General features: G+C 54.8%; 9 protein-coding genes across 9 annotated transcripts; 6 read left to right on the plus strand and 3 right to left on the minus strand.

Moving 5' to 3' along the window:
- The first annotated feature begins 9 nt into the window (after positions 1-9).
- Positions 10-1,544, plus strand: BZA70DRAFT_76949 (peptidase M24A methionine aminopeptidase). Its single transcript, XM_064915386.1, has 2 exons — positions 10-176; positions 227-1,544. The coding sequence occupies exons 1-2, from the start codon at positions 131-133 to the stop codon at positions 1,456-1,458; spliced, it is 1,278 nt and encodes a 425-aa protein (XP_064766348.1). The 5' UTR covers positions 10-130; the 3' UTR covers positions 1,459-1,544.
- On the minus strand, positions 1,454-2,664 carry BZA70DRAFT_283409 (regulatory subunit of acetolactate synthase). The gene is made up of 2 exons (XM_064913427.1): positions 1,698-2,664; positions 1,454-1,629 (listed from the first exon to the last, which is right to left on the minus strand). Exons 1-2 carry the CDS (start codon positions 2,527-2,529, stop codon positions 1,526-1,528), a joined length of 936 nt encoding a protein of 311 aa, XP_064766349.1. The 5' UTR covers positions 2,530-2,664; the 3' UTR covers positions 1,454-1,525.
- Positions 2,665-2,881: 217 nt separating this feature from the next.
- BZA70DRAFT_283410 (WD40-repeat-containing domain protein) lies at positions 2,882-4,830 on the plus strand. Its single transcript, XM_064913428.1, has one exon. The coding sequence runs from the start codon at positions 3,065-3,067 to the stop codon at positions 4,718-4,720; it is 1,656 nt and encodes a 551-aa protein (XP_064766350.1). The 5' UTR covers positions 2,882-3,064; the 3' UTR covers positions 4,721-4,830.
- BZA70DRAFT_283412 (uncharacterized protein) lies at positions 4,831-7,143 on the minus strand. The gene is made up of 3 exons (XM_064913429.1): positions 7,057-7,143; positions 6,886-7,002; positions 4,831-6,824 (listed from the first exon to the last, which is right to left on the minus strand). The coding sequence occupies exons 1-3, from the start codon at positions 7,083-7,085 to the stop codon at positions 4,856-4,858; spliced, it is 2,115 nt and encodes a 704-aa protein (XP_064766351.1). The 5' UTR covers positions 7,086-7,143; the 3' UTR covers positions 4,831-4,855.
- A 188-nt stretch (positions 7,144-7,331) lies between these two features.
- BZA70DRAFT_307473 (vacuolar ATPase subunit A) lies at positions 7,332-9,737 on the plus strand. Its single transcript, XM_064914832.1, has 5 exons — positions 7,332-7,427; positions 7,496-7,556; positions 7,625-7,695; positions 7,760-7,844; positions 7,903-9,737. Exons 1-5 carry the CDS (start codon positions 7,425-7,427, stop codon positions 9,525-9,527), a joined length of 1,845 nt encoding a protein of 614 aa, XP_064766352.1. The 5' UTR covers positions 7,332-7,424; the 3' UTR covers positions 9,528-9,737.
- BZA70DRAFT_283417 (uncharacterized protein) lies at positions 9,738-11,684 on the minus strand. The gene is made up of 4 exons (XM_064913430.1): positions 11,450-11,684; positions 11,330-11,385; positions 11,147-11,247; positions 9,738-11,070 (listed from the first exon to the last, which is right to left on the minus strand). Exons 1-4 carry the CDS (start codon positions 11,571-11,573, stop codon positions 9,771-9,773), a joined length of 1,581 nt encoding a protein of 526 aa, XP_064766353.1. The 5' UTR covers positions 11,574-11,684; the 3' UTR covers positions 9,738-9,770.
- BZA70DRAFT_283419 (WD40-repeat-containing domain protein) lies at positions 11,685-13,901 on the plus strand. Its single transcript, XM_064913431.1, has 3 exons — positions 11,685-12,356; positions 12,412-12,594; positions 12,661-13,901. The coding sequence occupies exons 1-3, from the start codon at positions 11,985-11,987 to the stop codon at positions 13,624-13,626; spliced, it is 1,521 nt and encodes a 506-aa protein (XP_064766354.1). The 5' UTR covers positions 11,685-11,984; the 3' UTR covers positions 13,627-13,901.
- A 63-nt stretch (positions 13,902-13,964) lies between these two features.
- On the plus strand, positions 13,965-15,743 carry BZA70DRAFT_77084 (2-dehydro-3-deoxy phosphoheptonate aldolase). Its single transcript, XM_064915388.1, has 2 exons — positions 13,965-14,232; positions 14,293-15,743. The coding sequence occupies exons 1-2, from the start codon at positions 14,178-14,180 to the stop codon at positions 15,546-15,548; spliced, it is 1,311 nt and encodes a 436-aa protein (XP_064766355.1). The 5' UTR covers positions 13,965-14,177; the 3' UTR covers positions 15,549-15,743.
- A 3,024-nt stretch (positions 15,744-18,767) lies between these two features.
- On the plus strand, positions 18,768-20,876 carry BZA70DRAFT_77019 (Quino protein amine dehydrogenase). Its single transcript, XM_064915387.1, has 3 exons — positions 18,768-19,913; positions 19,963-20,056; positions 20,113-20,876. The coding sequence occupies exons 1-3, from the start codon at positions 18,903-18,905 to the stop codon at positions 20,826-20,828; spliced, it is 1,821 nt and encodes a 606-aa protein (XP_064766356.1). The 5' UTR covers positions 18,768-18,902; the 3' UTR covers positions 20,829-20,876.
- The last annotated feature ends 2 nt before the right edge of the window (positions 20,877-20,878 follow it).

The raw sequence follows: 20,878 nt of genomic DNA on the forward strand, positions 1-20,878 counted from the left end.
AGAATACTTTTTCTGATCTAGTTATGCTCATAAACTATTAGTAATCGCTTACCTCATCCACAACACCTAAATTGAAAACTTCTAACTCCTCGTCATCCAACACCAGCACATCTCGAGATCTTCACGCAAAATGACTGTAGAGACCGAGCTCGCTGCCGAAGTGGCTGCCGTCACTCGTGAGTATCTCCTCTTCTCCTGATCAATATCAAACACTGACACCCCCCAGTCGACAAGCCCGCAGACGACCACGCCGCCTCTGATGCTTCCGACGACGAGCCTTCTTCAACCACAACACCCGCAGAAGGAGCAGCCGCGCCGAAGAAGAAAAAGAAGAAATCAAAAAAGAAGAAATCAAAGCCGACCGCGCAGACCGAACCCCCCTCGATCGGCCTCTCAAAGTTCTTCCCCGACGCAAAGTACCCCGAAGGCGAGATCTGCGAGTACACCGACGACGACAACCGCTTCCGCACCACGAGCGAGGAGAAGCGGTACCTCGACCGCATGAACTACGACCCGCTCAACGACCTCCGCAAGGCGGCCGAGACGCACAGGAAAGTGCGCCAGTACGCACAGAAATACATCAGGCCCGGTCTGACGACGACCGAGATCGCAGAGACGATCGAGAACGCTGCGCGCGCGCTGGCCGAGGGCGACGGGCTCGAGGCCGGCGTCGGGTTCCCGACCGGACTCAGTCTGAACCACGTCGCGGCGCATTACACGCCCAACGCGGGCGACACGACGGTGCTGCAGTACGACGACGTGATGAAGGTCGATATCGGCGTGCACGTCAACGGGCGGATCGTCGACTCGGCGTTCACGGTCTCGTTCGATCCAAAGTACGACAAGCTGCTCGAGGCCGTCAAGGACGCGACCAACACGGGCGTGCGCGAGGCCGGCATCGACGTCCGCATGAGCGACATCGGCGCGGCCATCCAGGAGGTCATGGAGTCCTACGAGGCCGAGTTCGACGGCAAGACACACCAGGTCAAGGCGATCCGCAACCTCAACGGCCACAACATCCGGCACTACCTCATCCACGGCGACAAGAGCGTGCCGATCGTGAAAAACAACGACCAGACAAAGATGGAGGAAGGCGAGACGTTCGCGATCGAGACCTTTGGCAGTACCGGCAAGGGCTACGTCCACAGCTCGGGCGAGTGCTCGCATTACTCCCGGGACGCGGACGCAGGCCACGTTCCTCTCCGTCTTAACAAGGCAAAGACCCTGCTCAGCACGATCGACAAGAACTTTGGCACCCTGCCGTTCTGCCGACGCTACCTCGACCGCTTGGGCGAGGACAAGTACTTGCTCGCGCTCAAGAACTTGGTGCAGGCGGGCGTGATTAACGAATATCCTCCGCTCGTCGACGTCAAGGGCTGCAAGACCGCGCAGTTTGAACACACTATTGTCTTGCGACCTACTTGCAAGGAGGTTGTATCCAGAGGAGATGATTTCTAGTTCTTATTTTATTGGAGTTGTAAATACATGTAAATTTTTAAGATCCTGCATCACTCTATGTACTATTTTAACCAGGAGGGAGACTGCTGATGTCGACGACCTCATCAGCAGACTTCTCGGCCTCCTTTGCACTGCTATCTTCAACGGGCGTGCGCGTGAGAGCCATCATTCCTAAAGTAAAGTTGAGTTAGAAAGAAGGTTACAGATATCAGATTTGATACAGATTTGATATAACATACCACTGCGAGCCAGTTCGAGGATACCAAACGGCTGGACAAGCGAGATAAAAGCCGAGATTCTGGCCGGCTTGGCCGAGACCTCAACCACGCACGAGTTCATCGAGATATCGAGCACTTTGCCGCCAAACTGGTGCGCCAGCTTTGTGATTGCGTCGAGATGCATGTGCTTGTGACGGAGGGCCTCGGACGGCGCGATCTTGGACGGGTGATAGTCCTGGTAAGACTCGGACTCGTCAATCACGCCGATCGACTCGTCGCTCTCGGCCTCGGAGATCCCGTGCTCGTGGTGCGCGAGCAGCTCCTCAAAGTACTCGGGCCCGAGCAGGGACACCTTTGCGAGCAGGAGCTCGCGCTGGATGGTCGGCGTGTGGGTGTAGTCCAGCACCGCCCAGACCGGGACGAGATCCTCGAGCTGGCGCCGGGCCTGCTCGACCACGCCGTCCTGGCCCTTGAGCACGATCGTCATGCGCGAGAGATCCTCGACCTCGGTGTTGCAGACGACGAGGGAGTCGATGTTGAATCCTCTCGCGGCGAGGATCCCTGCGACGCGCGAAAGCACACCGGGCTCGTTCTGCACGAGACAGTTGAGCACGTGCGAGACGTCGGGGGGCTGCTCGGCCGACGGCATCTCGTAGAGGATCGAGGAAACCGCGGTCGAGGCCGACCAGGACGGCGTCCCGATCTTGGGGGACTGGGGGTAGCGGGCACGGCGGTGGAGGGCTTTGTATGCGAGCGCCGAGGTCGATGATTTGGTTGGTTTGAGGGCGGAGGCGGAGGAGGAGAACTGCCTCCTTGCGCCGGAAGCGAGTCCAGAGGAGAGCCCGCGGAGCATTGTGGGGGAGGTGGTGAAGAGGGAAGGGTGGTGGGGAAGAGGAGGAGGAGGAGGAGGAGCAAAGTGACTATTAAAATGTTTTTTTGTTCGGCCCGATGTCGCTCTGGGTGGGATGAGAACCACGTTGCTGGCTTTGTTAGTGATTCAGTTGTGTATCTGATAGATGATGAATAGAGGTGTTTTATATTCTATTTACTACTCAATTGTATTGTCTGTATCTTTTATAGATACTATTATACCTAGTTACATCGAGGTGGTATCTTACATAATCCATCATCAAACTATTACATAATTCATTACATAACACTTCACTACTCTCCCCACCGCTACTTCCCATCCCATCCCATCTTCACCACCATCTCCTCATCCACTCCACTCTCTCCTCTCTTCTCATCTCTCCGCACGGCTTCCTCGAAGCTCACCAATCCTCAACCCCACCTCTCCCGCCGTGGCACCGCGCAGCCGTCGCCCGCTCTCGCCCTCCGCCTCCCTCGACGACGGACCTCCGCCCCCGAAGCGGCACCGTCCTGAGCCAATGCCCATGAGAATCGAGCCCGCCGCTCATTTCCAGAACGGCAACTCGCACCCGAAGCATCCTCTCAAGTCGCTCGGACAGTCTTCTACGTCTTCGTCCTCCAGCTCAAGCTACGCTCTCGGCGGCGCATCCGCTGACGACTCTGACCATGACGACTACCACGGCGTCTCCCGTCTCGAGACCACGCGCCTCATGATCCAAGCCCTCCGCGACCTGGGATTTGCCTCCTCCGCCGCCGCGCTTGAGCAAGAGTCCGGCTGCACGATCGAGTCCCACGAGGTCTCCGAGTTCCGCACCGCGATCCTCGCCGGCCACTGGACCGTCGCCGAGCGCATCCTCGGCGCGCTCGAGCTCAAGCCCGGATCGGACGTCATCCGCCTGAAGTTCCTGATCCGCCAGCAAAAGTTCCTCGAACTGCTCGAGCAGCAACAGACCATGACCGCGATCTCGGTCCTGCACAACGAGCTCACGCCGCTCAGACACGACCAGCACCGGCTGCACGACCTCTCGAGCCTCGTCATGTGCTCCTCCGCCGACGACATCCGGCAGCTCGCGCACTGGTCCGGCGTCGACGGCGACTCGCGCCAGGAACTGCTCGCAAACCTGCAGGACCACATCTCGCCCGTGATCATGATCCCGGACCACAGACTCGCGACCTTGCTCGGCCAGGCGGCCGCGTACCAGGAACTCAAGTGCACCTATCACAACTACGCCGGCCGGCTCTCGCTCTACACCGACCACATCTGCCCGCGCTCTGAGCTCCCGACCGTCACCTCCCAAATTCTCTCCGACCACATCGGCGAGGTCTGGTTCATCGCCTTCTCAAACGACGGCACGAAGCTCGCGTCCGCAAGCAAGGATCTCACCGTCATCATCTGGGACATCAAGACCTTTGAAAAGATCCAAGTCCTCAAAGGCCACGCCGACCACGGCGTCACCTCCCTCGCCTGGTCCCCTGACGACCAGATCCTCATCACCTGCGGCTACGACCGCTGCGTCAAGCTCTGGGACGTCACCACCTACGAATGTCTCGAGACCCTCGACTTTCAAGAATCCGTCACCTCCTGCGCCTGGGCCTCCTCAGGCGACGAGTTCCTCACCGGCAGTCTCGACATGGCGAAAGCAATCTCCGTATACTCCGCCACCGGCCGCGAGCTGCACCGACTCTCCGGCTTCCGCGTCTACGACCTCGCGCTCACCCCGGACGGCAAGAAAATCGTCGCCATCTGCAACGAAAACCGGCTGCGCATCTACTCGCGCGCAGACTACAAGCTCATCGCCGAGATCCAGTTGCAGGCAATCATGACCTGCGTGACCATCTCCAAGGACTCGCGGTACGCGCTCGTAAACATCTCCGCAAAGGAAATCCATCTCTGGGATATCGAAAAGATCCAGCTCGTGCGCAAGTGCGTCGGTCAGCAGCAAAAGGACTTTATCATCCGCTCCTGCTTCGGCGGCGTCGCAGATAACTTTCTTGTTTCGGGAAGTGACGACGCAAACGTCTATATCTGGAGACGCCAGGATGGTATGCTCATCGACGTCTTGCCAGGCCACTCTAAAGGCGTCAACTCGGTCGCGTGGAATCCGGTCGATCAGCATATGTTTGCGTCGGCTAGCGACGACAATACAATCAGGATATGGACCAGTGATGTTTGAGCAGTTTCTTTAGTTTGTTGTCATTTTGGTGTGATTCTGTTATTTCTATGCTGTTTAGTTCGGTTACGTCATTATGTGGAGGGCGCTCGGGTTCAATATATATCTTTACAATGAATGCTGTATTATCTAGATTGTCTAATCTCTCTTATCCGCGCCCAACCTCGCGACCACCTCGTCGATCTTCTTCGCCGCCCATCCATACCTCATATTCGGGACCAAGAACGGCCGCAGATCGAACCGATTGTCGTCCGGCGAATACGACTCTGCATGGTACGCGGGCGTCATGATTGTCATCTTGTGGCGATTAATCGCATAAAAGAAAAAGAAATTCTTGACCTTTGTCGCAATCTGCTCGGCCGTCAGCCGCGGCGTCCACTCGTGGTACAGCTTGATGAACATCGAGTACGGCCCGCACTTGTCGATCTTGCGCAGCCGGCCAAAGATCGAGAGCTCTTCGTAGGTCATGCCCATGTCGGCTTCGTCGGATTGCACGTACGTCTCGGTTATGGGCTCGAGCTCGGCCGTCGGCGTCGCGTCGAGGAACGATTGCAGGACTGGCATGTTGTACTCGTCCCGCGCGTAGGCGATGAACGCCTTCAAGTCGGTTTTCGAGATGCCGCCGATGGGGTTGATGTCGGCAGACGAGCAGTCGTACTTGGTCAAGTACCCGCGCAAGCACTCGTCCACGTTCGCGCTGCCGAGAACAAGCAATCCGCCACTACGTCCCCGCACCCACGGCAACAGCTGCGCAAAGAGGTACGCAAACACCATACGCAGCCGCGCCTGGATGTTTTGCAGCGCAAGGTTCTCGGCATCAGACCCGCCGTGCACGCGAAACATCGGCTTCTTGCCCGTCACGACCACAAACACCTCGCGCACGGCACTCACCGCGAGGTCCATGTTCAGATCGACATGGTACGAGCCCACGTCATTTGCGAGCCGCGTCGCGCGCTGCCGCGTGTCGAACGACGAGTTCTCGGTGCCCATGTAGCAGGTGTGGAAGATGCGGCTCGCAAACTCGGCGGGGTCGGTAGGGATGTACTCGGACTCGGGCAGGCCGACGGCGCGGCGCGCGTCGCGGATGACGTCCTCGTTGCCTTCGTCGCACGCGCTCACCACGAGCCGGCACATCGAGTACACAATCACCGCGGTTGAGCAGGAATCGATGCCTCCGGAGAGCGGCAGAAAGAAGCCTGCGGATTTCGACCGGCGCAGGTAGTCCCACATCCAGCAGGCGGGTCCGAGCGCGATCTCCTCCTCCGGACGGTGATATCTGATCGGACGGGGTTTGGTGGGGACGATGGTCGGATCGAAAGTCGAGCCGGATTTGGAGAGCGCAAAGGCGGTGGGGATGCGCTGGTAGGTGGGTGTAGTGCGGCTCTGGAGGCCGTGCGACATGAGCGAGCGGTAGGAGCGGACGTCTTCGAGGTCGACGGTGGCGGTGACGACTTCGACGTCGTTGAGCGAGAACTGCGAGCCCTGGCCGACGACTTTGCCGTTGACGACGATGAGCGGGCAGCCGTCGTAGTAGAGGCGGTCGCCGTCGCAGCCGCGCTGGTTGGCGTAGAGGTAGATGCCGCCGCACTTTGCGGTGGCCTCGGTGATGAGGTTGAGGCGGAGATCGAGTTTGCGGAGCTGATGATGCGAGCCAGAGGAGTTTGTGAAGATCTCGATGCCGTCGAGGGACATGTCGATGTGGGGAGAGTCCGGGGTGAAGAGCTCTTCGCAGGTCTCTGCGCCGAGGACGGTGTCGAAGGTGGAGAGCACGGCGTCGCCAAAGTCGACCTCGTGCTGGCCGGTGATTTCGGAGATCATGCGGGGGAGGGCGAACTTCTCGACCTGGCGGGGTTTCATCCAGGGGGTGAAGTAGCGCATTTCGCGGTAGTTGCCGTCGTTTGCGAGCCAGAGTTTTGGGCGGATGAGGAGGATGTTTTTTCCGTAGGAGAGCATGCGGCAGTTGTAGCGGACGTTTTTGTGCATGACGGGCATGCCGACGTCGAGGAGGATGCCGTGGCAGTCTTCGTTCTGGAGCATACGGGCGTACATTTCCCAGGAGTGGAGGAAGGTGTCGCCTTCGAGGAAGTGGTCGAGGCAGCCGTAGCCTCTGTGATGAAGTTAGAGTGGGTAGATATGGGGATAAAGAAGAGAGAAGAAGAGGGACGGACGTGATTTCAAGCTCAGGGCCGACGCGGAGAGAGGAGCCCTGGGCCTTTGCCTGGACGATGGAGGCGACGATGCGGTCGAGGTTGCCTTCGAAGTCGAGGGCCCATTGGTTGAGGGCACTAGAAGTTCAATTAGAGTCAATTGAGTAGAGTGAAGAGCAGGAAGATAAATACCATGTCGAGACAGTCACCAGATGGCCCATTGCGGTGGTGAAGAGTAGCAGTTCACTTGATCAGTAGTGGAGTGGAGTGGAGTAGAGCAAGAGAAAGGTAAGCAGCGGGGTTTGTGGTGATGTTACTAACTGTGACTGATCTGTGAGCTACTGTGACTCATTGTGAACCATGCGATAACAAAGTCAGTCACAACCCACTCACACTTATGCCACAACTCACACAGAGTCACAATCGATTGGCTGAGAGCGCGCGATACGCAGGGCAGCAGGCCGGCGGCCGGACTAAGCCTAAAGCCCTTCGCCTCCAATTTAGAACCGCCTCGACCCACCTTTTCTCTTCTCTTCACCACTGCTTTCGGTTTATTCACAATGGTTTGTAGTTCTTGTGCTGTTTGTAGTCAATTGGGCTGCTGGATTGTGTGTTAACTCTCTTCTCTCAGGCCGGTGCTATCGATAACGCTAAGAAGCTCATTAAGAACCTCGACGACGATGGACAGTATGGTATGTCTTTATCTATCCTCTCATATCTCTATCTTTCTTCTCTCTACTAACACAATCGTACATCAAAGGCTCTGTCTACTCGGTCTCTGGACCCGTCGTCGTCGCCGAGAACATGATTGGCTGCGCCATGTACGAATTGGTACGTCTCTTATCTCCCTCTTCCCATACTATCATCTTCTCGTTACTATACTAACACCTCCCAGGTCCGCGTCGGTCACGAAAACCTGGTCGGTGAGGTCATCAGAATCGAGGCCGACAAGGCTACCATCCAGGTCTACGAGGAGACTGGTAAGTCCCCCCTTCTACTCCTACTCATCTTCTCTCTCACCCTACTCACACCCCCCAGCCGGCGTCACCGTCGGCGACCCCGTCCTCCGCACCGGTAAGCCCCTCTCCGTCGAGCTCGGCCCCGGTCTCATGGAAACCATCTACGATGGTATCCAGCGACCCCTCAAGGCCATTCAGGAGCTCTCCGGCTCTATCTATATCCCCCGTGGTATCGATACCCCTGCTCTCGACCGCTCAATCGCCTACGCCTTCACCCCCGCCGCAAACCTCAAGGTCGGCGACCACATCACCGGTGGCGACATCTTCGGTTCCGTCTTTGAGAACTCGCTCCTCAGCGACCACAAAATCATCCTCCCCCCGCGCGCCCGCGGTACCATCACCTCCATCGCCGAGGCCGGCAACTACACCCTCAACGACACCATCCTCGAGGTCGAGTTCGAGGGCAAGGTCTCCAAGTACTCCATGTTCCACTCCTGGCCCGTCCGTGTCCCCAGACCCGTGTCCGAGAAGCTCACCGCTGACTACCCCCTTCTCACCGGCCAGCGTGTCCTCGACGCCCTCTTCCCCGTCGTCCAGGGCGGCACCACCTGCATCCCCGGTGCCTTCGGCTGCGGCAAGACCGTCATCTCCCAGTCCCTCTCCAAGTACTCCAACTCCGACGTCATCATCTACGTCGGCTGCGGTGAGCGCGGTAACGAGATGGCTGAGGTACTCATGGACTTCCCCGAGCTCTCCATCGAGATCAACGGCCGCAAGGAGCCCATCATGAAGCGCACCACCCTCGTCGCAAACACCTCCAACATGCCCGTCGCCGCCCGCGAGGCCTCCATCTACACCGGTATCACTCTGTCCGAGTACTTCCGTGATCAGGGCAAGAACGTCGCCATGATGGCCGACTCCTCCTCCCGATGGGCCGAGGCTCTTCGTGAGATCTCTGGTCGTCTCGGTGAGATGCCTGCCGATCAGGGTTTCCCTGCCTACCTCGGAGCTAAGCTCGCGTCTTTCTACGAGCGCGCCGGAAAGGTCGTCACCCTCGGCTCGCCCAAGCGCATGGGTTCCGTCTCCGTCGTCGGCGCCGTCTCGCCTCCTGGCGGTGATTTCTCTGACCCGGTCACTGCTGCCACCCTCGGTATCACCCAGGTCTTTTGGGGTCTGGACAAGAAGCTCGCGCAGCGAAAGCACTTCCCGTCCGTCAACACCTCGCTCTCGTACTCCAAGTACAACAACATCCTCGGCAAGTTCTACGAGTCCAACTACCCCGAGTTCCCCTCGCTCCGCGACAAGATCAAGGAGATCATCTCCGACGCCGAGGAGCTCGAGCAGGTTGTCCAGCTCGTGGGTAAGTCCGCTCTGTCTGACTCCGACAAGATTATTCTCGAGGTCGCGACCTTGATCAAGGAGGACTTCTTGCAGCAGAACGGTTACTCGACCTACGACGCCTACTGCCCGATCTGGAAGACCGCCCAGATGATGAAGGCATTCGTGCTCTACCACGACGAGGCCCAGAAGGCCGTCGCCTCCGGCTCGGTCTGGAACAAGCTCAGAGAGTCCACCAACGACGTCAAGTACGCCATCTCCGCGACCAAGTTCTTCGAGCCCAGCAGAGGCGAGGCCGACGTCACTGCCGAGTTCGACAAGCTCTACAACAACATCTCCGAGACCTTTGCCTCGGCTTCCGAGTAAGCTCATGTCCTCTCTACAGTTGTTTTGGGTCTGCGCTCTTTAGTTTGAGCATCGGTCGTCAGTTTCTTTTAGATTGGAATCGTCTTTCCTTATTTCTATAGTCGTTCGTTTGTGAGCCTGTGTTTTATTTCTTTGTACTTTTTTCAAAATATTGTTTGTAGTTAAGCGAACTTGATAGCATTGTGGTAATAATAATCGTTTTCATATCATTCTGGCCTAAACTTTTCATTATAAATTTCTATCCTACAGCAATCCCTGCTTCTTCAAATCATTATACACTTTCTCGCTCATCACGTTGCCCTCGTCATCCTCGACCTCGATCGCCTGCTCCTGCATACTCTCCTGCGCCCGCTTCTCCCGCTTTATCTTATTCCACAGCGTCAGCGCGTCCTGTATACTCGTAATCTCCCTAAACAGGCTCGAGTTTTGAATCCCCAGACACCGCAAGCCATGGATATGCCTCGGCTCGACAAAGTGCTTGTCGAAAGCCTTGCGGCCCATGTACACGAAATTCCCACAAATCTCACACGGATACTCAACTCCCAGCCCATGCAACTTCCACAGCCAGAACGGAATCGGCTTGCCATCCCACCCGATCGGCAGCTTAAGCGGGTTATAAATCTTTCCGTCCTCGCCGTCGCCGCCGCTACCCTCGCCAGCACCGTCCTCGTCCTCGCTATCCTCCTCGCCGTTTTCTTCCCGCTCGAGCGCTTCCATCTCTAGCTGTCGCTCACGCACCGTCAGCGCGGATTTCCGCTCAACGTTGACCTTTGTGTCTGCGCGTTCTTTCGCGAGGATCTCAAACAGCTTCACGATCTCATACTCGCGCAACGCGATCACGCGCGCCTTCAGGTCTTGCACGGATGTATGTGAGCTTCCGCCCGTCTTCTTGTTCTCCGCATTCTTTTTGTGTTTTTTGCCGGTAAAGTGCGCGTCGTAGACAGTCTGTTTCTCAAATACCTTGTCGCACGCGCTGCAGTACCACCCGTTCTCGACCGGCCCGTCAGCCTTCTCGACCGTACTTGCCTCTTTAGCTTTTTCTTCCCACTCCTTTTCAAAGTCTTCGCCGATCTTGTCAATCATGCCGTCCGGGTCGTTGAGTGGCTGTGTTCGACGAAGGAAGCTTTGAAGGTAGGAAGATAGTGCGGTGATGTACTTGAAGTACTCCTCGTCTTTTGAAGATTTCGAAATCTGCGCAAACTTATCAACTACATCGAAATACTGCACGTACGACACCCGCTTCACGCCGCGAATGTTGAGATACCGCTCATGAAACGCAACCAAATCGAGATACCGCCCAAGATGTTCCTCGCCCGTAAACATCGACTCGATCACGTCCACCGCACTGCTCTGACCACCAGCTGCCTCATCCTCGGTAGTCTCGGTCTTTCGCTTCTTCCGGTAGTTTTCCTCGAGATTGTCGACGGGCTCGTTCGGGTACCTGCGGTGGAAATCTTTGATTTCTTTGTATTGTTTGTAGAACTCGTCGAGCGGCGTTGAGGTTTGGCCGCCGTGGATCTTTTCTATCTCGTTTGCTCGGAGGCTAGTCGTACATGTTAGCCAACTATCAAAAGAGGAAAAAGAAGAAGAAGAAGAAGAAGATGCAATGGAAAACTAACCCATCAGGGTCCTCGAGACTGGTGAGCAAGAATTTGCTCTGCTGCTGTATGCGCTCGAGGAACTTTGCGATTTCATGCTGCTGCGCGATCTTTGCCCGGTGCTAAACAGATAACAAGCAGATCAGCTACCTGCACTCACACCACACCACACGTCTTGTCATAAACATCAAAAAAAACACTCACGCTCTTCGGGGGAGCAAGAAGGCGATCAGCGATGGCTTGCTCTAGCCGGTCGAGATCTGGATATCGCAGGTGTCAGTGCTCTGCAACAGCAGCAACAACAAAGAACGGGAAATAACTCACCTTCGAGCGCGTATCGCTGACTCTCGAGCACCGACATGGCCGAATACACTAAACTGACTGGAACAAACTGCTTGTCTGTATCTGACTGCAGTTGGAGAGAGCCAGAGAAGGCTGGCTCCCGCATAAAAGACTCAGCACTGTGGCTGTTGTGCAGCCACTAGCCACTTGCGGCAGTGCCCGCCCAGCCACCCGCCCAAACCGCTCAGCGCCGCACCGTCCCAGGTGGCCCCGGATCCCCGCGATGGCTGGCCGCCCGGTGCTCGAACAGGCAACGAGCGGCGGCGTGGCGTGGCCGGGGGGCGGGACGGGACGGGGTGGTATGGATTGTGGTTGTATATCTGCATCTTGCCCTGCCCGTGCGCGCATGTTTCCTTGTGTTTCCTGCTCTCTGTGTTGTTCTCCTTGTTGTTCTCCTGCTGGGCATCGATATCTTCAAACCACTACCGCGCGCTCTATTCCCCTTTAGCTAGTTCTTCACCACCTTCCCCCTGCCTAGCGTTATCCGAGTACATCCCTCCTGCAGCGAATCTCCACCATGTCTCCTGTTGCGTTGTTACAGCCCGCAGACGACATCTCCCGCTTCCAATACCTCTCCGATCTCGAGCGCAGCAACGCGCTCCGCCGCGGCCGCGAGGACCTCAGCCCTGTCTCCTCGCCGACAAAGAAATACGCAAAGCTCAACAAGCGCGAGGAGTCCTGGATCAGAGAGCTCGTGAAGCCACCGTCGCTCGAGAACCTCAAGCCGCAATTGACGAGCGCGCAGCTCAAGGTCCCGGACGCGATGCAGCATCTGACTGCTATCGCGAGCCATCCTTCGCTGCCGTTTGTGGCGGTCGGAAGCGGCGGGCGGGAAAAGAATCTCTACATCTATGAGAGAGGTACCTCGAAAGGGCGGTCTCATCTATACGTACGTATTCGTCACTAGACTATAGTAAGCTGATGTTGGACTAACATGTGTTTAGCACCGACAAACCGTCTCTCTTCCTCATATCTACAGTCTTGCATGGGCGCCATTGGGAAAGTTCACGTCCAGCACAGTCATAGCGACTGGTCACCGCAATGGCGCTGTCCATCTAGTCTCGCTCCCGGATTCGTCGAATCCATATCCTGCCCGCATCATCAAGCGCTTCAACCACGCCCACGCTGTATGTATCCCTTTCTTTGTGATCCAACTAGATTTAAATGAGATATAGGACTGACTTTAATGACAGGATCCCAGACGAATCGCGTGCGGCCCCGGACTCCGGGTATCACATGTCGAATTTACAAGTCCGGTATGGACCTGTGTTCCCGACGCTTCTCTAATCAGTCTCTACGGCCAAACCGTCCACATCTGGGATCTTTCCCGCAACGACCGGCCGCTGCTCACCCAGCGCGTGGCCACTATCAACGGCCTCCACGCGTCACCCTTCCGAGACGGAATCCTAGGCCTGAGCGGCGCGTTCGGAATCGCGCTGCTCGACGTGCGCACCCGCACGCGAGGGCTGCTGCGGCCCAAGATTGCGAATCACTCCGAGTCGACGGCGGTGAAGTGGTCGCCGTACAACTCGAACTGGGTCGCGTCCGCGCACGAGGACAGTAAGATTCGGGTGTGGGACATTCGCGCGTCGCAGCCATTCGCGGAGCTGGCGGGTCACTCTGACATCATAAACACGCTCGAGTGGTCGGCTACCAATCCCAACGAGTTGATCTCGGGATGCGCGGATCAGACGATCAACGTGTGGGACGTGACGAGCACGACGTTCAATTACGACACGAGCAAGTCGAAGGAGAAATACTTCACCAAGCTCGAGCGCCGCGAGGACGCCACGCTGATCCCACCGGAGGCGGTCGAGAGCGCGCGGCGACGGAGGGCGCTGTTCACTATCCTCGAGGATCCAGATGACTCGGCAATCGACGAGACAGCGGAGGGCGTCAAGTCGTACCGGCAGTCGGCGTCAGTGATTGGTCTGGCGTCGGTGGACGTACCAAGCAGCAGCGGCGGAGCGAGCAACAAGGAGTTTTGCTCAATCAGCACCGATACGACGGTGTCGCTTCACCAGATGTGCGCGCGCGGGAGCGGGATGGAGCCGGTGAAGCGGGTCAAGTCGCGGAAGGCGAATGCTCACCATGGATTCAGCGGCATGATTGAAGCCAGAAATATGGAGACTGTGAGCAGAGCGCGCACACTGCTGTGAGCGAGAGAGAGAGGTTGAAATGGTGATTCGGCTTCGGATTTGATATCGCGTTTTGTTTCGGTCGTTTTCTTTGTCTGTAGTTTTGGGTGTTTATAGTCAATTGCTGTTTTGGTGTTTGCGTCACTTTTGTATATTTATTGTCAAATACAGATCCGAGGAGTTGGATGTTACAGAAGCACACAACGATATGTGATTTGAAAAGCACACAGTAGATAGGGAACAGGATCCAGGTTATATCTCATATCAGATATCGACTGATCTCATCTCCAAGCGCACGTGCTCTCTGCCTTCAACGTGACTCTTCTTCCTCCTCGACCGCTGAACCTTAAAAATCTCCGCGGTTTTTTTTTCTACAAAACGCGTTTGGTTTTTTCTTCTTCTTTTTCTTCTTCTTTTTGCTATAAAAAGGCTGCTGCTCCGTGTCTTTTGTCGGCAGACCGTTTCTTACTCAGTCAGTTTACTACTTCCCAGCTAATCAGATATGCCTGTACGTCGCCTTTCCCCTGATCTTGCTCGCCTCCCAGTGCTCTTACTCACTCTTGCTTCTTCAGATGTTCATCTCCAACCCACACATCGGCGACCAGTCCCGCTCCGAGGACTGGAGAAGTGCGTCTTTCTTTTTCTTCTTTCTTTTCACATGTTCATATACTCACACAACTTGTGTAGTCCGCGGGTACGACCCCATTACTCCCCCCGACCTCCTCCAGCACGAGATCAAGCAGACCAAGATCTCGAAGCAGACCGTCATCCAGGGCCGCAACGAGGCCGTCAAGATCATCAACGGCGAAGACGACCGTCTCCTCGTCGTCATCGGCCCCTGCTCGATCCACGACGTCGACGCCGCGCTCGACTACGTCAACAGACTCAAGCCGCTCGCCGACAAGTACAAAAACGACCTGCACGTCGTCATGCGCGCATACCTCGAAAAGCCCCGCACCACCGTCGGCTGGAAAGGCCTCATCAACGACCCTGATATCAACGGCACCTTCGACATCAACAAGGGCCTCAAGATCTCGCGGAATCTCTTCCTCAAGCTCACAGAGAAACTCCCCATCGCCGGCGAGATGCTCGACACCATCTCGCCCCAGTTCCTCGCCGACCTCGTCTCTGTCGGCGCCATCGGCGCCCGCACCACCGAGTCCCAGCTCCACCGCGAGCTAGCTTCCGGCCTCTCCTTCCCCGTCGGCTTCAAGAACGGCACAGACGGCACCGTCGACGTCGCCGTCGACGCCATCCGCGCCTCGTCCTGCCCGCACCACTTCTTGTCCGTCACAAAGCCCGGCGTCGTCGCCGTCGTCGGATCGGAGGGAAACACCGATACCTTCATCATCCTCCGCGGCGGCAAGGGCGGCACCAACTACGACTCCAAGAGCGTGCGTGCGGCCAAGAGCAAGCTTCTCAAGGCCGAGTTCATTGTCGAGAAGCTCGAGGAGAAGCTGCGCAAGCTCGGCAAGGGCGATCTCGAAGGCGACGCCAAGGTCGAGGAAATGAAGAAGCACCTGACGAGAATAATGATCGACTGCTCGCACGGCAACTCAAACAAAGACTACCGCAACCAACCCAAGGTCGTCAAGTCGATCTGCGCCCAGCTCGCAAAGGGCCAGACCGGAATCATGGGCGTCATGATCGAGTCCTTCATCACCGAGGGCAAGCAGGACAGCGAAAAGCGCATGCGCGGGGGGGAGTTTGTCTACGGCCAGTCCATCACCGACGCTTGCATCTCCTGGGAATCGACCGAAGACGTGCTCGCCGAGCTCGCCAAGGGCGTCCAGGACAGACGCGCGTACAAGCTCGCGCATCCGAACGCGACCGGCGATGGCGATAACACTGACGAGGATGAGGAGATTGTCGAGAGCAATGGCAATGGCAAGAAGCGCGAGGCCGACGAGCCGTTGGCGAACGGCAGCAAGCGCCAGCACTAATCACATACTACTACTACAAAGAACCAAATTCTTTCCTTCTTTGTGATTATTTTCCCGTGTTCATAGTTATCAACGCCACCTTCTTTTTTGATATATTCTTTTGGAGTTTTTTGCTTGTGTTTTTGTTTTTGATAATGGTCTGTCTATACGAGAGAAAACGGGAAAAAAGTTATTACATTTTTTGAAATTTTTGGAAAGCGGTGACGAAATTTTTAGTTTGAGATTTAGTTTAGACGGGGTTCGGACGAAAATTTATTTGATTTGTAATTATTTTTTGTATTTTTTATATGTTTATATGTGAAATGAACTGTTTTATCAGGAAAAAGTAGTAAATACCAGAAATGGACGAGTTGGGACAAAGAGTAGATACAAAGAGATTCTCGGGGTCACATGCAAGTCAGAGGCTCGCCGCACTCCACCATCTTCTCACTAGTCACTTCACTACACTCGCGCCCTTTTCCTTCTGTCTACGTACTTGCTCAGTTATTGTACTGGTTTCTCGCTGAGAGGATTATATGTTCATTACTATTGATATCAAGTCAAGCAAACAAAGAAGCACATGCGGAAACAGCAACAACAGAGTATCGATCAAGCGAAAAAGCAATTCACAACAACAACAGCAGCATCATCTTGTCATCTTCGTCTTATAGGCCCGATATTTATCCAATGACAACCCCAGTCTTCTTCTCTCGTCGTCCATTTCTCTAACAACAAGTGCTGCTGACGCGCCTTCTCGGATCCTGCGATCTATGATATCCATAAGTTTCTTGCGACGCTGATAATACCTCTTGTCCTTCGCCGCCATTCTCCACCGCACGCCAAATCGTTCTTCCAATGATCTCACTGACGGGCACTGATAGAGTCCCTTATCCCACTCAAGCCATGCATCTGCAACCGTCGTCAATGTTCGGTTCATCACATATTTCTCCACGGGTTTCTCAGGGCTGACGACAGGTTTGACGACAGGAGTGTTCACTGCCTCGGACAGATACCAATACCCATTAGGTAGGACATACGCGTGGACAGAAGGAGCAGCAGACGGTTGAAAAGCCAGCGCACGCGCCCAAGGTCCGGTTTGATTACTTCGCTGCGGTGGTGGCGGCTGAGCCAAAGCCAAGGGAGGATATTGGGATTGTTGTCGACCTTGTTGGTTGGGCAACTGCGCGCCTCGAGAGTGTTGTCCTCTCGAAGCAAACACCTGGCTTAGTTGGGACGTCAGGCTCGCCGCTTGCTGCTCTTGTCCTTTGTTCAGATCCGCGATTTTGTCCTTCAGGTTCGCGGTTCGCTGCTCTGGTCTTGCGATTTGCTGCTCTTGTCTCGCGGAAAGTCCATTTGTTAGCACTTCCCGTCGGTACGGCGCTTGCGCTATCTCTGGAATTGTTTCCTGTAGGCGCAGGGACGGTGGCGTAATTTTCTCAGCAGAGTCATGCACCGCACACACCCTATTCGCAAAAGCTTCAAAATCCGGATGCCGAAACACTTTGTGACTAAGTATCGACAAATTTGGGAATCTCCTTCTGAGTATTGCTGCATCTTGCAAAATAACCAATCTGCATTCGAGCAGGAGTTTGAGAAAATTTTGCGCTGCCTTATCTGGCTGAACTTCTGCATCTCGGTTGCGGAACCGTGCAAGCCATCCTTCAGCTTGAGGAAAAATCATGTTTTGGAGCGTTTTGGGTGGGATAACTGATGCTCGAGGAAGGTAGTACCTTCCTGGTTGATCCTTGAATCCCGCTTGAATCTTCTTTGCTTGCAACGTAGCTGAATTCAGGGTCGTGGTATTCAAGGCACTGCCTTGCCAGCGTACGATGTGCTCAATGCTTGTGGTAGTTACTCCCGCCCGCTCGAACATTCGCTTAAACACCTCATCATAGGCCGTCCAAGACATTTCGGCGCAGGGGTCCCGAGAATCCACCGTCCGGATCAACTTCTGAAAGTACCAATTCGCGCGTCTGTGGAAATCTGGAAGTGGTTCGCAGTTGATTTCGAACCTCCCAAACAGATAAAAGGCGAGTGCATTGAACGCGCAAAGAAGCGGATCTTTATGACGTATGACTGATGAGAATTCGCTGCGACCATTTTCTTGATCCATTCGCATCATTAATACCTTCACCGGCGTTATATCAGAGGCGTTCGGAACTTGGACAAACAGGTCGGCGAATTCCAGGCGCCGAACACTCTCGCCCTGGAGCAAAAGTTTATGGCTCATCAAAACAATCAACCGGTCTCTCAAATCACATTCTGCTGTCCTTTCGGTCTCTGCGGATGATCCCAGGAAACATTCATTCATCTTCACCAGATTGCATTACCCCTTGAATTGCCCAAGGGCTTCTGTCCTCAAGGCTTTTGCGGACTCTAAGTTCAATTTTCTTCGCGTAGGTTCTCAACAACATCTTCATAATGCGTCCTCTGGGGCACTCTTCAGTGCTTATTCCTCGCCGGACCTGTGAGTTTCACAGATCGACTAGTGCTGCGACATACAATCGCAATGTCTCTATCGCAACTATGCTATCGCCCTGATCTGATTTCGGACTATCCGGACCGATAACTCGCACCGTTAAGAAAAACACGGCACTAGGATCGTTGACTATACAATCCATGCCCTTTGTCTCTACCCAATCCAAGAACTCGAGCTGCCTTACGCGGAAAGCGTAATCGGCGTTCTTCGTTCGTGATCCCCGATCTTTCTGATTCTTCTCTTCGACAATTCGTTGTCGTTCAGTTATATTGAATTGTAGTCGAGGCCATTGGCCGGGCTCTGGCGCGATGCCCTCCATCGGACCCGTCGCATTTTGATCGCTCTTGGCTTTCTGTCGCGAATCAAGTGATTTATAGTAGTGAGATAAACTGAAGTGAGATTGTCCCTAAACGGCAGGAAGGCGTAAGGTGAATGAAGAGAAACGAGAAAAGAGAAAAGAGAGAAGAGAGAAGAGGGAGCGTGTTAGCTCAAGGCGTAGATAGAGAAGGCAGGGGCTGTACTACTCAGCTATCTGAGACTTAATGCTGCTATCAATTGCTCTGTTCTGAATAAAAAACAAATATGGCTATTTCCATGATTCAACTGATTCGATATATCTGTAAATCATCTACTCTTGACCACAGCGAAAGCCATGATCTACTACAGACGGACGAGCAAGTTGAGATTCTCCTATAGCTGGCAGAGTCAGGAGTCAAGTCAAGTCCCAGCACAGTCAGCAGCCAGTCATCAGGTCAGGTGACCAGATACAGCTCATCGTGAGCCTCACGTCAAAAACCGCAAAATCAAAACAAACAAACCCGCGTCCATCAACTGCCCGCAGCTTCCTCGACTTCAAACGGACGGCTTTAGAGCAGAGTGGTTTTTAGCGAAAAAAAATGGAATTCTCAGAATTTATTGCTACGACAGGGAAGGATCTCATCAGGCAGATTGCGCCAGCTGTGTCGTATTCTGGTAAATATATCGCGACGATCTCGACCAGCAGCCCAGCAGCGGCTCTCTCTGCGTCGAATACAAGTAAACCACTTCGTTCAAAAAGTGGTAATGGCACAGCAGCAGCGCAGGGAACAGTGCAGCATGAGCTTGTGATTAGGGGTACGCGCTCGCTGGCCGTCAAAAGGAAAATATTCATGCCTCTCGGCTTCACGCCGCGGTTTCTCAAATGGTATCGTCCAGCGACGCTCGGACTACCGGCCGATCCCGAAGATAGCTCGAGCACGTCGCAGATAGACGACGACGTGCACCGGATTCTGGCAGCCGACGAGGCAGGGCAAGTGTGTGTCTGGGACATCGACGGGATCCTGGCGCGGACGATCGTGGACGAGATCGAGGATCTAAAGTCGGTTGTTATTATCCGGCAGCTGGACTGGGGCGCCAACGTACCGGTCAAAGCAGTCGACTGGGGAAGGTCGCCGGATGAGATTTTGGTGTTTTCGGACTATAACGTCGCTGTTGCGGTGTGGTCTATCGCAAGTCGCGAGTGCGTGCAGCTCTATCATCCGAAATATACAACACACCATGGATACTCATTCCAACCCGGCAGCAGGCATCTCACCGTCCTCTCCCATCCGGTTGCTGACGACGTTCTGTCAATCTACGGCGGTCCGCTGTCAAATCTCCAGTCGCTAGCTTCCTTTTCTCTGACGGATTTCTACCACGCAAAGGGATTCAAATGGTCCCCCGACGGCCGCTGGATCGCGGTTTATGACACAATCACGAACTTCCAAGTGGGCGTGTATACGCCGCTCGGAGCCCTTTACCGCGTGTTTATAACGACAGAGATCGGACTTGGTGTGTGCGATATCGAGTGGTCTCCTGCGGGGAATTTGCTGGCGGTCGCTTCTTATGATGGGTTGATTAGATGTTTGAACACATGGACCTTTACGCCAGTGAGTGTCTTCTCCAGAGAGAAGAGAGAGCAAAAACTAACTTTTTTAGACTGTTATTTTAAAGCACCAGCCCACTATCCAGACCAAAGAACCGGTAGTCTTTGTTGAGCGGCCGATAAGCAGTAAGGAAGGATTTGCCAAATGTAAGTCTCAACACAAACCTCACTTCTTTGCATTATACTAACAGATAAATCTGCAGACGAGAGAGTGCTGCAATATCCAGTCAGTCCCCCGAAACTCAAGACCTCGCCCACCGACGCCCCGCCAAAGACAGGATTCAGTATAATGGCGTTCAACAAAGACGGCACGCTGCTTGCGACGAAGTACGACCTGATACCGACCACGCTGTGGATCTGGTCGCTTCGGACACTAGCCCCGGTAGCGATTTTAGTACATGTTCGGAAGGTCAAGAGCGCGGTCTGGCATCCCAACAAACAGCATCTGCTGATGATCACCTGCGCGACCGCGAACGCGAAAGACGACGAGTCCTACGAAAACTACAATCTGGCGGATGTTGGCGTGGAAAACGACTGCAGCATACGGATCTGGAACTCAGAATGGCGCGCGCCTGTCGCGTTTGCGGTGCCGAAAGTGAACAGCAAAGGCGCGTTTTCAAATATTCTCGAAGCGACATGGATCCGCGACGACCAGCAGTTCGTAAACAGTATAGATATGGACTCGACGTTAGACGAGGACACAAAGATGGGATTGAGGGCAAAGATCTTGATCAGCGACCGGGGCGCGTATTCGGTCGGCTATCTTGACGACGAGCAGGAGACCGAGGACGACGATACTAAAGTACAGAGACTGATTGATGGTGTGCAGCAGCAGGAGTGGGCAGAGGCGATGACTACCACCTGCATCGACGACACGTTTGCAAATATCGCACCCCGCCAGAGGAGTATACCTACGTGATGTAGTATGTCCACTTAATATACCTTTCTAATAACTATTAACTACCAATC

This window comes from Myxozyma melibiosi (genome assembly GCF_037950935.1).
Source record: "Myxozyma melibiosi strain Phaff 52-87 chromosome Unknown BZA70scaffold_12, whole genome shotgun sequence".
Lineage (NCBI taxonomy): Eukaryota > Fungi > Ascomycota > Lipomycetes > Lipomycetales > Lipomycetaceae > Myxozyma > Myxozyma melibiosi.